Source organism: Lepeophtheirus salmonis, chromosome 12 (genome assembly GCF_016086655.4).
Source record: "Lepeophtheirus salmonis chromosome 12, UVic_Lsal_1.4, whole genome shotgun sequence".
In the NCBI taxonomy this organism is placed as follows: Eukaryota; Metazoa; Arthropoda; class Copepoda; order Siphonostomatoida; family Caligidae; genus Lepeophtheirus; species Lepeophtheirus salmonis.
In genome coordinates, this window is record NC_052142.2 from 10,034,731 (window position 1) to 10,050,247 (window position 15,517).

A 15,517-nucleotide genomic window follows, 5' to 3' on the forward strand; every position below is an offset into this window, starting at 1 on the left:
AGTCATCCACACCAAATGACGATAAAGTTATCAGTAAAAAGTATAAAATATTTACTAATTTCGAAATGGAACTCTGAATTTTGTACTATCTAACGGTAAGTATTCAATTTTTTTAAATCTAACCCTAAAATATGATTCTATTTTAGCTAAACATATCAAGAATTATGATACACAACTCATTAAAGGGCAAAAAAAAGTGCTTAAATAGTCACAACAACGGGAGTAGTAGCTTTGGATGGCTCGGAACTACTTTGTCTGAGACTATTTTCTTCACTTAAAGACTTAGGTATGATAATTAGGTTTTCCAATATTACATAGTCAATAAATATTACTCTTTTTATCACTTAAGGCTTAGCTATGGTTGATAGGCTCCAAGAAATGGTGTTCAGAAAACTCATAAAAGGCAAAAACAACTACTTAAATGGTCAAAACACCGGGGGTAGTTACATTGGGTGTATCATTATAATTAGTAATTGTGTATATCCTTCATGATAATAGTATGTTGTTATATAAGTATAAAGAACTGGGAAAATATCTTTTTTTAATGCTCTTAATAAGGAGTAATATCGCCGGACATTACTACATAATTAGCTTTTCCACTAAATCTTTAAGATGGATTTATTTCTAACATTTTTTTATTGGTATATTTATTGCCTAATTTTATGATTTTGACATTTAATATATTATTAATAATTATTTAGATCTCATCCGTTGAGATATATCTATCATGTGCACAATTGTATATAGCAACTTCCACATTAGGAAAAAACAGTGATGATCTTTTTTGATTAAACTCCACGTCTCGCTTGTGTTTTGCAACCTAAAGTTAGGACGTATTGAACTGGATTCCGGTGTCAGAACAAGAAAGTATTATTTGGATCAATCTATTATTTCAATAATTTGTATATATTGTTATTAGTTATATGATTCCAATTGTTTAATTTTGTATATTTAACATAAATGTATGATGGTATATTTTTTATTATGTAGATTATATTTAATTAAAGCCTTCTTTTTTAAACTTGAAACTTCAAATATATTTCGAAATACTCTACCTTGTCGTTCCATTAGCTATTATTCTGCGAATAAGGTTCATAATTAATTACAATTTCATGGAGCGTGACGTTATACAATCTACTGTAACGGATAAAAAACGTCTAAGTCAATTATACGTAGTATATCTTCATTAAACATTTTGCTAATAAATACTTTCGTTATACCCTCAAAAATCATAAAGCAGGCAGATGATAATCACATCAGTATTTTAAACAATGATACAATAGGTATTTTTTTTTCCCTTTTTCCTTGCACGCGTTTTTCTCTACAATATATCAACTTTACTCATTACATAGAATAAATACATAATGTGTTTATTTTGCAATAAATAAATAAAAGATTAGTTTGTTTACCATGCTGGAAAGTATTATACTCTGTATATTTTGTTAATTACTACCAATTAAAAGTAAAATTGTTTAATTTTAATTTAAGATTACTATTGTGTGTACTTATGTGTATTATTTTGTAGGCTGAAAGTTGACGATAATTAAATTTTTTTTAAATACGAATTTTAAAAAGGGAATTTTGGATGTATTATAGCTATTTATACTAAAAAAATTATAGAAAAGTTGTAGCTGACATAAAAATGTATTTGTAGCTCTATATAAAAATTTGTATTCTATGTCTTGTAGCCTACTAAATTTTTGATTACGGTACAACATTTTGCAAGTGAAATATTGTCTATGTCAGATGAAGGAATTATGTAAAATTTTACTAGTTGATAAAGAAAAAATCTAAAGTATAGTGGACTATACCCGTATTTTACAGGAGATATCCAGAGAAGTTAACGAAAATTAACTTTAAAAAGAAGGAACTTTGAAAAGTCTATCTTGAATGTTTTAGAGCTATTGAAACAAAAAATAATTTACTCAGAGTTGTAGCTCAGTTCATGAAAAATAGTTAGCTAAAATAATACTTAAATTATGTCTGGAAAACTCAAATTAAGAATAAAGCAAAGGACGAAACTCCCCACTATAATACCTATAATGGGCGAAAAGTAGAGTTAATATCTGTAATGCAAATGCCACAGTCCTTTAAATGTTTAAAATTTGACCACACTAAAGCAAAGTACCCGGCCATAAACAAAATGAGGTATCAGGAATTTGAAACATATTTTTGTAGCAAATTAGGATTCCCTCTGCGTATTGGTAGTATCAAAGAAATAACAATGATAGAAGAAGCAGCCTGTTAGGAAGAGCAACAACATGACAGCAATGAATATGAAACAATCTTTACGGATCAAAACAATGAAAAAAAGAGTGCACTGAACAAATTACTAAGAAAACCCTCGGAAAAGGAATAAGTGGCGAAGACGACAAGGAGAAAATGGTAGAAAATAATGAAAAAGGAGGAATACGTAGGCTGCTATATATATTTCTGCCGTAATAATAAAAATGAGAATATGTATCATCAAAAATGGTTTTATTGCTTTTCAAAGTATTCTCCAGCATGATTTATAAACTTTTGCATGCACTCAAACCAATTATCGAAGCTCTTTTTCCAATCCGATTGAGACACCTCCGAAACATAGTTTTTAAACGCTTCAACAGCATCTGTTGGCGACGAAAATCGTTGTCCACGCATTTTTTTTCTTGATTTGCGGGAATAAAAGAAGTCATTTGGTTTCAAGTCAGGGCTGTACGGCTGATAAACCATCAATTTGACGTTTTGTCTTGGTGAACAATGATTTGTCTTCTTTCGTTCTTTTTTCAAATTTATCCGAAGACTTCAGATAAACGAATTGTGATGTACCATTCAGAATTGACCGTCCAACGATGCTCAAGCGGAACAGTGGCCACATGACTAGCTTTGCCGCAGAAACAGGCAACCATTTGCTTCGAAGTGCTTCTTCCACGAGCAACTTACGTTGGATTTGGCTCGTCTTCGAAGACCAACACGGTCAATTGTTGTTTTGTTTTGGGTTTATACGCATAGATCCATGATTTGTCACCTGTCACGATCTTATCAACATCTTTTCAAGCACCGCGAGCCTTCTTTTTCAACATTTCTTTGCACCAATCGACACGATCCTTCTTTTGAATTGAACCTTTTTACGGCTAGGAGTACATGCAATATCGAATGTATGCTAGTAGAAGAAATGCCCAAGGATGCTTCTATCTCACGGTATGTAACATGATAATCTTGCCTTATCACTTCATGCACGACATCAATGTTCTCTGTGAAAACGGCCGTTTGGGGACGACCTACACGGAATTCGTATTTGAGCGAGCGTCGGCCACGATTGAATTCATTAAACCCGTTTTTCACTGTGCTATAGGCTGGTGCTTCATCACCATACAAAGCTTTAAGCTCAATAATGCGCTCTTGTTGTCATAATCCATGTCGAAAGTTGTGAAAAATGATCACACGAAAATGTTCACGACTTATTTCTATTTTTTTCAAGTGACTGTAAACAACACAAATGATGGTCGTACGTCAAAACATTCTGTTATCTTTTTACACAGATATCACTCTTACGTGTACTTTCCCCCGAACTAGAAAAGTTGGTGATGGCATGTAAAAAAGAAAAATACTACTACTATTTGGAAGGGACACAAAGGACCATAGTTCTTTATGGGGGTCGGAAAACACCAACAAGAGATGTGCACAAATCGTGGAGATGTGTGATCCACAACAAATGAATATCTGTAATGAGGGGAGACGGTCAACATTTATTGGCGGAGTTGGATCATCCATAATCGACGTAACCTCAGCAAATGATATAATACCCCTATATTTATCACAATAGAGAGTTTTTCATAAACCTACAATGTCTGACCAAAAATACCTTATGTTTAAATTTGACTTACAAAATGAGCCAATACTCTTGATAAATTTAAAAACTGTTAAATGGTCATAATTTGCAATGAAAGTACGTCCTCTAAGAGATTCTGCCTTAACTGGTCATGAAAGTGAAATTAATCTAAATGACATTGAAATGCTCTGTTATGACCTCATAAATTTCTTAAAGATTGTTCATGAAACAGTGACGCCTTTAAAATCGAAAATTCAACGCAAAGCTGTACCATGGTGGACCAAGGAGCTGAGTAGCTTCAGAAGAAAGGTCAAGAAAACTGAAAGAAAAGTAAAGAAAACACAATGAGCAACCAATAGAGAAGCTTACTATAGTTCTAAAAAAGAGTATAGAAGAGTCATAGAACTAGAAAGACGTCATCACTAGAGAAAGAGATATACTGAATTAGATTTCCAGCAAGCCTTAATAACTGTAATTTAACGTAAAAAAGAAAGAAATAATTATACATTAGGTATTTTAAAAATAACGAAGGAAACTTTTCAGTCAACGACAGCATGAAAAAAAGGATTTTGACTCATTTCAACAACGCCACCCTCCATTGGTCAGGGAAGTGAAAATTATTGGATGAAGAAATTTGTAGGAAAGTTATAGCCACTCTTTATGGTTGAAGAAAATTGATGGAGCACTCTTGAAAGAAGTTTTTAAATCTTTCAATAATTAAAAAAAAACTAAGAACGGTGAACTTGCTTCAATAATTTGTCAGACGTATACTATAATAGAATTGAGTTTTTGTATAGATTATCCTCAAAGTTTTCTTATGTTCCCAAGATATGGAGTGAAGCAAAAGTATTGTTTTTACCAAAACCAGATAAAGATGATTATTCAAACCCCAAAGCATTTCGACCCATAACATTGGCAAACACAATAGTCAAAGGAATGGAGATAATCATTTATTTGCATATCGAATCCTTACAACTAAAGACCAACCAGTATAGATTTCAAAGAGAAAAATCAACTGATTCTGCTATTGCCAAATTAGTAGGTAGAGCAGAGAGTCCCGTCCTCAACAAAAAACATGCTATTGTTGTTTTCTTTGATATTGAAGGAGCATTTGACAACCTCCGATACGACATAGTTGAAAAACATTTGGAACAAAATGGTATTTACTTTTCCCCAATTCAATGGTACAAACATTTTTAACAGAGCAGGGATATCTTTTGTAAGCAACAGGAAATAAATATGTATTTCACTCCCACCAAGGGCTGTCCTCAGGGAGGGATTCTTTCCCCATTTGTATGGAATTGTACGATTCAGCATTTAATTAGGCCTAAGCTAGGTCCATTGCTTACAATTGGATTTGCTGATGACATAGCCCTTATTATCACAGGCATGGACATACCGTCTGTGGCTGATCTAATCTAAAGACATATAAAAGATGACGATACAACACGACGGTTACTAAGAGGGATATTCCAAGGGTTGAGCTTCTTTATGATACCCATCAAATTGTATCGTGATCTTTTAAGTCTCAAGTGAATTGATTTAATATAGACTTCATCCATTCATGAATTAATTCTTAACCTTAGTGTGATACTGATAGAGGATGAACTAAAGGGATTTCGATAAAGTTCCAACTGCATAATAATTGTTTCCTCCATTTAAGGATTTGTGTAAGGATTATATGCTTAATATTATTTTTTTTAAATCACTTTTATAATTTTTATAGACCTATTCAATTAGAGAGTAATAATCATGATACATACAAAAAATTGTAGTCGTTATGTGTATTCCTAAATACTGGCCCATTTTGAAACATACTTAAATAATTATTCGGTTTTTTGTTTTGTTTTTTACCAATGCTTTTAATATTTTTATTTCATATATAAGTTATAACTAAGGTTGATAATTTTGGTAAGAATACAAAAGCGTGCCAGGAGAAGAAGAAATACTTATGGCATCATTGATTAAATAATATACATCTTCTTCTATCAAGAACGTTATCATTCCCGCATTTATTATTCAATATTAATATGATATTAAATGCTGATAGTCGATAGAGAACTGAATAAAATGCCTAAAATAACGTCGCCTTCTGACTGGATTTCTGAAAATGGAGGCCCAGGAATTTGGAAAATACTTACCGGATGAAAAACAAATGGCTTGTCGGATTTATCGATATAAATGTGCCTTTAGTCCCCTGTCTAGAATTACACGCCACTCATTATCCTCATCTCATTACAAGAGTATGGATATTCATCTATAAAATCAAGTTAACGATGAATACATCAAGTCAGACTTTAACTTTGATCTCAAAAAGATGCTTATTGGACGTAATATAACCTTATTCCTTGCTAATCATCCTACGTTCAAAAATTTATGGAGAAATACACGGGTAAATAAGATAATTATCAGCATGTTTAGAGTCATCCACAGCAAATTACGAAATGGAACTCTGAATTTTGTACTATCTAACAGTAAGTATTCATATTTTTTAAAAATGTAATCATAAAATATGATTCTATTTTCTCTAAAATTATCAAGAATTATGATACGCAACTCACTAAATGGCAAAAATAAGTGCTTAAATGGTCACAACAACGGGAGTAGTAGCTTTGGATGGTTCGCAACTAGTTTGTCTGACATTAGTTTCTTCACTTAAAGACTTTGGTATGATCATTAGGTTTTCCAATATCAGATAGTCAGTAAATATTACTTTTTTTATCACTTAAGGATTACCTATGGTTGAAAGGTGTTCAGAAAACTCATAAAAGGCAAAAACAACTACTTAAATGGTCAAAACACCGGGGGGTAGTTACATTGGGTGTAGCATTCTAATTAGCAATTTAGCGTATCTTTCGTAATAATAGTATGTTGTTATACATGCATAAATAATGGGAGGAAATCTTTTTTGATGCCCTTAATAAGGAGTAATATCGCCGGACATTACAACATAATTAGCTTTTCCACTAAATCTTTACGATGGATTTAATTCTAACATTTTTTTATTGGTATATTTATTGTCTAATTTTATGATTTTGACATTTAATATATTATTAATAATTATTTAGATCTAAACCGTTGAGATATATCTATCATGTGCACAATTGTATATAGGAACTTCCACATTAGGAAAAAACAGTGATGATCTTTTTGATTAAACTCCACGTCTCGCTTGTGTTTAGCAACTTAAAGTTATGACCTATTTATCTGAATTCATGTCAGAACAAGAAAATATTATTTGGATTATTCTGTATTTATAATTTATTGTTATTATTAGTTATATGATTCTAATTGTTTAATTTTGTATATTTAACATAAATGTATGATGGTTTATTTTTTAGTATGTAGATTATATTTAATTTAAGCCTTCTTTTTAAACTTGAAACTTCAAATATATTTCGAAATACTCTACTTTGTCGTATCATTAGTTATTATTCTGAGAATATGGTTCATAATGAATTACAATTTCATGGAGTGTGACGTTTCAAATCTACTGTAACGGATAAAAAACGTCTAAGTCATTTATGCGTAGTATATCTTCATTAAACATTTTGCTAATAAATACTTTCGTTATACCCTCAAAAATCATAATAAAGCAGGCAGCTGATAATCCCATCAGTATTTTAAACAATGATACCATAACTCTTTCTTCCCCCCTTCTCCTTGCACGCGTTTTTCTCTACAGGATTATTTTTGCTTATTCAAGAATTTAGACGATTGAGAAAAGAACTGAGATCAGTTTTGGATTCTGTGCTCAAAGATAAATTCGATTGTTGGTTTCAATTCATTTATAAAAAAAATTTCCACTCTAATAGTTCCATTGTGTTAATTATTATATTATTTACTAAAGGGGTTTTCAATAGGGACGCTCACATTTTACGTTGATAGGTTTCGAAAACGGCGTCACATTTGTTAGTGTTTCTTTGACAGCTGTGCTCAGAAATAATTTTAGTTTCATCATGGAGCAGTACACACTCAAGCAACGCTTGCAAATTATTAAAATTTATTACAAAAGTGGTGATTCTTTGATCCAAACTTTAAGAGCGTTAACGCCAATTTATGGTCAACGTAATAGACCTGCAAAATCAACAATTCAACGTTTGGTGAACAAATTTGAGTCCACATACACGCTACATAATGTACCTGTGCCAGTGAGACAAAGAAATGCACGAAGTGTAAAAAGTATTGCTGCCGCAAGCGTATCAATTCAAGATGACCCAAATTTGTCTCTTACGCGCCGTTCTCAATCGTTGGGCATCTCTGTGACATCGTTGTAGTGAATTTTGCAAAAGATCTTAGCCTACACCCGTATAAGATCAAGTTGACACAAGAACTGAAGCCGCTTGATTTTCAACGTAAAATCATCTTCAGCGATGAGGCACATTTTTGGCTCAATGACTTTGTTAACAAGCAAAAAAGGCGCTATTGGGCCGGAAAAAACCCACATGTGATTCATGAGGCGCCATTACATCCCCAAAAAATTACTGTTTGGTGTGGATTGCATGCTGGCGGTGTTATTGGGCCGTACTTTTTGGTCGACGATGACAATCGCCACGTTACTGTGAATGGAAATCGTTACCGCGCTATGATAACCGATTTTTTTTGGCCTGAATTGGAAGATATGGACTTGGACGATATTTGGTTTTAACAAGACTTCACACACAACAAATGTTACAATCGATTTTTTGAAGAGTAAGTTTGGTGAGTGTCTTATCTCCAGAAATGGACCAGTCAATTGGCCGCCTCGCTCGTGCAATTTAACACCTCTAGACTATTTTCTTTGGGCCACGTGAAAGCCCTGGTCTACACCAATAATCTGTCGACGTGAGAAGAGCTCAGAACAAATATTAAAGGCGAAATTGCTGCAGTTTCAGCCAATTTATGCAGAAAAGTAGTCGAAAATTGGGTTCAACGATTGGACTTCGTAAAACGTGCACGTGGTGGACATCGAATTTTATTCATAAACTAACTTAAATGTATTTTAGCGGCAAACAAAGAAATCGTCGATATCTCAAACCGTTTTCGTTGTATTTAAAAAAAAATGTGAGCGCTGTTAATGCCATTTATTTAGTATCTAAAAAGATGTCTTTTAAAAAAAAAAAAAGGAAGTAAGAGTCTATTTCTATAGAGTAAAGAGTTAGTGTTAGTCCACGTTCAATCTTATTAAATCAACTGAAAATTGATGCTGAATAAATAATAATTAAGGACTCCAAGTGATCCTTGAGTTATTTTTTGTCTATTCGCTAAATATTAATTATTACATATTATTCAATAGACATATCAAATATGGAAAATGAGGATTATTTTCGAAAGGATAAGTGTTCGGGGAATGAGGAAGATGTGAATATATTATCGGACTGCCTTATCCGATTTGGTAGTTCTGACTTTATTATGGAGCCGGAAATATTTTCTCAGCTAAAGAAATACTTTCAGTCCGGTGGGAATCCCGAGCAAGTGATTGAACTGTTGTCCCGGAACTATGTGGCTGTGGCACAAATGGCAAATCTGATGGCTGAGTGGTTAATCCTAGCTGGTGCAGAGATCTCTGAGGTACAACAAAGGTGAGGATTGGAGGATTGGAGGATTGGAGGATGACCTTTGACCTCCTTTTTCTACTTTGTACTTTTCTAGGGTTGAGAATCATCTCCATGATACTATACTCAAGACATTTGATCCTAAAAAAGCGGATGCCATCTTCGCTGAAGAAGGAGAAGAGACTCCCTCTTGGTTGGCCGAGCTCATCGAATACCCCACTTGGCGTTCCCTTATTTATCGCCTCGCTGAAGACTACCCTGATTGCTTAATGCTCAACTTTACCATTAAGCTAATATCAGACGCAGGATTTCAAGGTGAAATCACGTCTATTTCGACGGCAGCCCAGCAGATTGAAGTATTTAGTCGAATACTCAAAACATCGGTCATCACATTTTTGCTCAGCTCAGCTGACGACGTACAAAGGCGTAGAAATATGGAAGAATGTGCAAAAATGGTATGTCATGGCCAACACACATATGTTTATGCACAAGTGCTCTTATCTGTCCTTGCACATGAACCAAAGGGTGGTCATGTCATCCAGCGTCTACAGGAGGAAATACAGACTCAAGCTCAAAAAGCAAATCATGACGTGACACCCATTACCTTATCTCTTCTCTCTGGCTTCCAACACTCGAGAGCGGGACAGGCTTTAGGATCCATGCTTAGCAAACAAACCCTTAACCCTGCAGATATTGTTGTCTTATACAAGCTATATAATCAGCTTGATCCTCCCCCTGTCTCATTGATTCGTATTCCTCAGTTTTTACAATTATTAATAGATGCACTTTTTAGACCAGGATCTAGAATCAATCAAGAACACAAGTCAAAGTATATATATCTATTGGCGTACGCATCATCTGTTACGGATAATTGGAGCCATCGACGAGGGACCAGGAAAGGTTTAAATAAGGATGAATTGAAAGGGACCATGCAGGCTGCTGAGAGAGTGCATAACATTGTATCTAGCTCAAAAGGAGCAACGGAACTGATTTCAGAAATAGGGACTCTTTATCAATGCATAAGGTACAAAAGCCATCGATTAACTATTATATATTAACTGTGTCGAATTGTAGGTTCCCGGTAGCTTCTGTGGGAGTGATACGGTGGGTGGAGTGTGTTGTTAGTGAATCCAATTTCTTCTCCCGTTCTACTGACTATTGTCCTGTACATTTAGCTCTGCTCGACGAAGTTGTCACATGTCATCCTCTTCTTCATTACAAAGTCTTACAGTTATTTATTATTCTGTTTGAGGCTCACTACGATTCACTTGAGATACTTGCTCAACTTGAAATTAAGAAAATGCTCCTCGACAGGTTAGTCAATCTGTTATCTAGGGGATATGTTCTTCCCGTGGTTAAGTATATTTCTCGATGTTGGTCTAACACAGGCACAGACATTTCACTTATTAGATACTTCGTTACAGAAGTATTAGATACAATAGCTCCACCTTACAGTGCAGAATTTGTTAAACATTTTTTCCCTCTGGTTGACAATGATGACATTACTGGATCTATGAGACGCGAAGGTGAAGACTTAGTTTCTGAGTTCATTATCTTCTGCCGTAGTCATTTCGAAGTTTAACATTGAAATTGTTAATATGATTTTATCATGTAATTTTGCCAATTTATCATTAATTAAATACGATCATATTTGTCAACTATATAATTCCCTTCTCTTATGGGTAATTCCATAAAATAAAAATTTGTACCTAATGTCTTGGATTTGGATAAAATTAATGCTAAATTGTAATGTTTAAAATTTTAGGACTTAAGTTGTTCTACAGCAAGAGTTATCAATATTTTATATTTAACCCAAATTTTTTTCCACACTGTTTACCTCAAAGCTGGTTCCTAATTTTACAAATACTACGTGGTTATTCAATACAATTCAACAAATTATGACATTAATCTAAATATACTCCAATTATTATATGTATGTGGTTATCAGTTAGCTAAAATGAATTAATTAATTTGTATTTTTTAACCATTATCTTCCATTTCGTTTCATAAATTATTGTGCCTAAACCTACAGATTCCCACAAATTTTTTTTAAAGATTACTAAAATTGCTGCTACAGTAGAAGAAGAAAAATTTCTGATTAAATTTTCAATTGATCAGACAATCCTGATACTACGTGGAATAATTCGGTCTTTTGATTTCTCACACCTTCGAAATGAAATTTTTTCTCCAGTTGTATGAATAATCGTTTAGGGTGGTATGTCCAGAAAGTAACTAAGTTTTAATAAATTTATTTTTTTACTTATTCCTGTCTTGCCTACATTGTGAGAATGGAAATTTCTTTTTTTATAGTTCTTAAATACAGACACGGTATGTTATAAGAGGATCATAAGTGGGGATGGAGTTTTTGTATAAAAATAAGGAAGAAAAAAAAGTTATGGAGTGTGGTCTTATTTCTTACATGATTATTCTTTAATAATTCGTCGTTTGTTCGAAAGAAGATTTCCTTCTTACCTAAGTTTGTTTGTATAACAAAATAATAATACATTTACATGTATAATTATAATATTTTCTCTGTACTAATGCAATTATAAATGTTGAAGGTCTCCACTTTATAGTTGTAATGGGCCCCGCGACCGTTAGCCTAAGGAGAAAGAATGGTGCAGTGTTAATTTTTTTTTCGCAAGATGTCACTTTTCATTTTCCTACCTCCGAGTCTGAGCTCACATATATGAATTCCCCTTCAGTTAAGTCCTGAATGCGGTAAAGCTTGAATTAGTTGAATTTAAATACAATAATACTAATGTGGATAATCACTATCCACGAAACCTCTGAAATTCACCTTTTTCATTTAGTTACTCAAAGGTTATTGTTTATTATTACTGTTATTATTCTTTGGACCTCAGGTAATGTCATTAATTACACGTTTGAGAATCAGACAAAGTAAATAAACATATTTCTGAACAGCAGCAATTCGCCAAGAGTCCTTATTTCTTCGCCAAATCACGAGACAGATAGTATTTACTAAATTAATTCATTGTCGTCATATGAGATTCAAGATGTCAAATTTTTCTCCGAGACACAAATTTCCTTTTAGTGGTAGAGGATGCTAGATATCCCCTCCTTGACGAACGAAGGACTTTTGTGAGAGGAAGATGCAAAACACCAAACTGAACCCTCATCCATTGGAATGAACTCTCTGACTCCAAGATTACTAGGACACTAGTTTTCCTAATTTCATAATGCGAGGGATTTACCAAAGAATATACTAGTCACTACGATATCTTTATAATCGAGCATGCTGAGGTTTTCGAGGAAGAGTTATAACTATCAGCATAAGCGTACGGAAATATGGGGATATATTATGTAATATAGGAGTTGATTTTTTTTTACCAAAGTAAATAAAATGACATCATACTATAAGAATATCGTAGATGATTTGGATGCAGAGTAGCCAGCTTTAGCTTTTCTGTTATAAAAAGATCTTGTCTTCCTGTATTTCTTGTGCAAATCTGAGTATAAATCAATATAACTTTAAATACTTAATATTTCATCTTAATTTATATTATTTTCATATTTTGACTTCAAAAAGTAAAAAGACTTCAGCATATAAACCAAAGAAATTCATTACCTTCAAATTTGATATCCAAATTTTGAATTTAAATTAACTCATATGATTAAACTCAATCTAATTATTGAACATCCAATAAAATTATTATATAGACGGTTTTTAATAAGATTTAAAAGGGTAGTATAAAGTTATTTAAATTTATTGACTTCAGAAATGAGTTTAATAGCTTTTGATTTTTTCTCTATTCTTTGATAATGCAATTTTCAGAAGATATTGGAAACTTCTTGTTGGTTGTGTTAGATAGTTATTGTATAATAATAAATATATTTTAATTTTTACTATTATTATTTATAACAAGACTATTACTGAATAGTTTATATTTATGAACAAAAATTGAGGTTCATTTTCAAACCAAATAAGTGAAATGCATTTTTGAACGCAATTCAAATCCAGTTTTTCCTACAGTTAAGATAAAAACGAAATACCATCATCATGATATAAAAGAGTTTCAGACATAAGATCAAAATTATTAGTTATTTTTCCCCATTTTGCTTCTAACTATCAATAAAACCACAACTATCAAATCATGAAATTAATGTATTATATTATTTATTATTTGAAGTAAAGCTTTACTTCAAACTAAAGAGCAACAAGAAAGTAGCGAAACCCGACTGCTAGCTTGATAATAATTCAGTGTGACACGTGTTGCCTCTTATTCCTACTAGCACGTCGTTATCTGGATAACGCAAAAATACCCTATGTATTTTTTTATAAACTGTCGATTCCCTCCGATCGCTTGATACATCAGGGCTATTTCATTTTTATTTTTTTAATAAAAATATATTAATACAGTTTTTCTATACAGATTGTATGATTTAAAATTAGTAAATTGTTATTCATAATAGGACAATTAATAAAAATTAACACTAAATAAGCTGCAATATATTTGAAATAATTAATTTACTTTAATTATTTCAATTATAGATGTACACAATAGAAAAATTAATGTTCATAACTTAAACATTATCCGATTGAAGTTTGCAACCTTTCTAGATTTGAGCTTGTTTTCAGATGATATTTTTCTATCTTTCTGTAGGATATTGTCATTGAGTTGAGAAACCCAATTTTTGCACATCACGTTGAAGAGGATTATAGTGTAGAATTTGGAAGGAGTTTCAATGGAATAGGTGCAGATGAACAATGAATTTCCACTAAAAACTATGGTTTAAGAGTTATTGAGCGCGAGCGAAAATATCCTCTATCCTGTTCCTCACTGTACCTTTCAGTTCATTATTATTCATCTTTATTAAACATATCCACAGTTCATAGAGAAGCACACAATGATTCCATAAGATCTACAGCAACGGACATGCATTTGAACCAATGGATATTGAAGTAAGAGATACTGACGTTAATGAATAATACTTCCATTAAATTAGATGCCATGCACCGTTAAGGGTTAAAAACATTTTCTTAAGAGATGAAATCTCTTAACATCATAGATATCCCAATGTCATAAATACATATGAATACAATGGTAATTTGAGTGAATTCAGATCTATAAATATGGATGTTTCGAGAAAAAAAAAATATTCAAACCATCCTTATTGTCTTAATTAATTTGATGTCTATATCACTATTCTTACTAAAGTTTATCACAAGAACTGTTCTCACAAAAAAGTGCTAAATCTTTTTTTTTATTCTTACTTCACCTCATGAAGTAGTTTGAATTAAGGAAGTTTCTTGCCGCTTCTTATTCTCTTATGTTTAGATATTATTCAAGTATTAAATATTATCATTCTAGGAAAAAAGAGCGAAGAAATTATTCCTCTTTATTTCCGGGGGAGGATCATAATTAAATTTCTATCGATTCGGGTAATCAGTAATATTTAAATATGATGACAAGTAATTAGCAGAGGCATTTATATTTCTGGAGAGAGTCTCTACTCTTCTTCCATAAGTAGAAAATAATAAGGTTCAGCAATCAGGATTTGAAAATGTCTTTGGACTTGAAACGGGTAGCTTTATATATAAGGGATATCTTTCAATTGATTTTGGTACTAAAGATTTATGTGTATTGGTTGAAGTGCTTCTCCAATTTCTTTTATAGTTGTAGCCGTCTTGATATGCGTCACACATTAGTGATCTAAACTGATTAAATGAAATACTACATCAATTTCTTTAGTTATTATTGTATGATCACCTGTCACGTTTATTTTTAAAATCCTAAGAGTCCTTTTAGATCTACACTCTTAGCAGTATCTTGTTTAATAAGTGAGGCATTTGAACCAGAGTGTAGTTTATTTTAACAACTTATTGGTTCAAAGGGTTCACCAATGAACACATGATGGTACCAGAAATACCCTTATATTTTTTAATTTTAAAATTATTAGATTGATTATAATTTAAAAAATTTACATTCTTAATTGAAATATTATATTTTTATACAATTTATTTCAATTTTTTTCATTTAACATTGGATTGTGGTTTTCTGTTTTGCCGATTGGGTTTCAATGTTCCAGAGATTGAAGCACCAATTTGTTATCCCATTATTTTTTCCAATTTTTGTGATCTCTTCTTTATTATAGTCACTTGTACGTTTTAGAGTCCTTTGTACTTGTTTCTCCTTGAATTGATGGTACT

The 15,517-nt window shown here is 32.3% G+C and overlaps 1 protein-coding gene across 1 annotated transcript; it reads left to right on the forward strand.

Moving 5' to 3' along the window:
* Positions 1 to 8,923: 8,923 nt before the first annotated feature.
* Positions 8,924 to 11,058, forward strand: LOC121126688 (negative elongation factor D). The gene is made up of 3 exons (XM_040721989.2): positions 8,924 to 9,372; positions 9,443 to 10,369; positions 10,420 to 11,058. Exons 1-3 carry the CDS (start codon positions 9,098 to 9,100, stop codon positions 10,925 to 10,927), a joined length of 1,710 nt encoding a protein of 569 aa, XP_040577923.1. The 5' UTR covers positions 8,924 to 9,097; the 3' UTR covers positions 10,928 to 11,058.
* Positions 11,059 to 15,517: the final 4,459 nt, after the last annotated feature.

What these genes read in the sequence shown, in the direction of transcription:
- LOC121126688 (XM_040721989.2), top strand. Translation starts at nt 9,098, where the DNA reads ATGGAAAATGAGGATTATTTTCGAAAGGATAAGTGTTCGGGGAATGAG. An exon ending in ATCTCTGAGGTACAACAAAG is followed by an intron (nt 9,373 to 9,442) that starts GTGAGGATTGGA and finishes GTACTTTTCTAG; the next exon opens with GGTTGAGAATCATCTCCATG. An exon ending in ACTCTTTATCAATGCATAAG is followed by an intron (nt 10,370 to 10,419) that starts GTACAAAAGCCA and finishes GTCGAATTGTAG; the next exon opens with GTTCCCGGTAGCTTCTGTGG.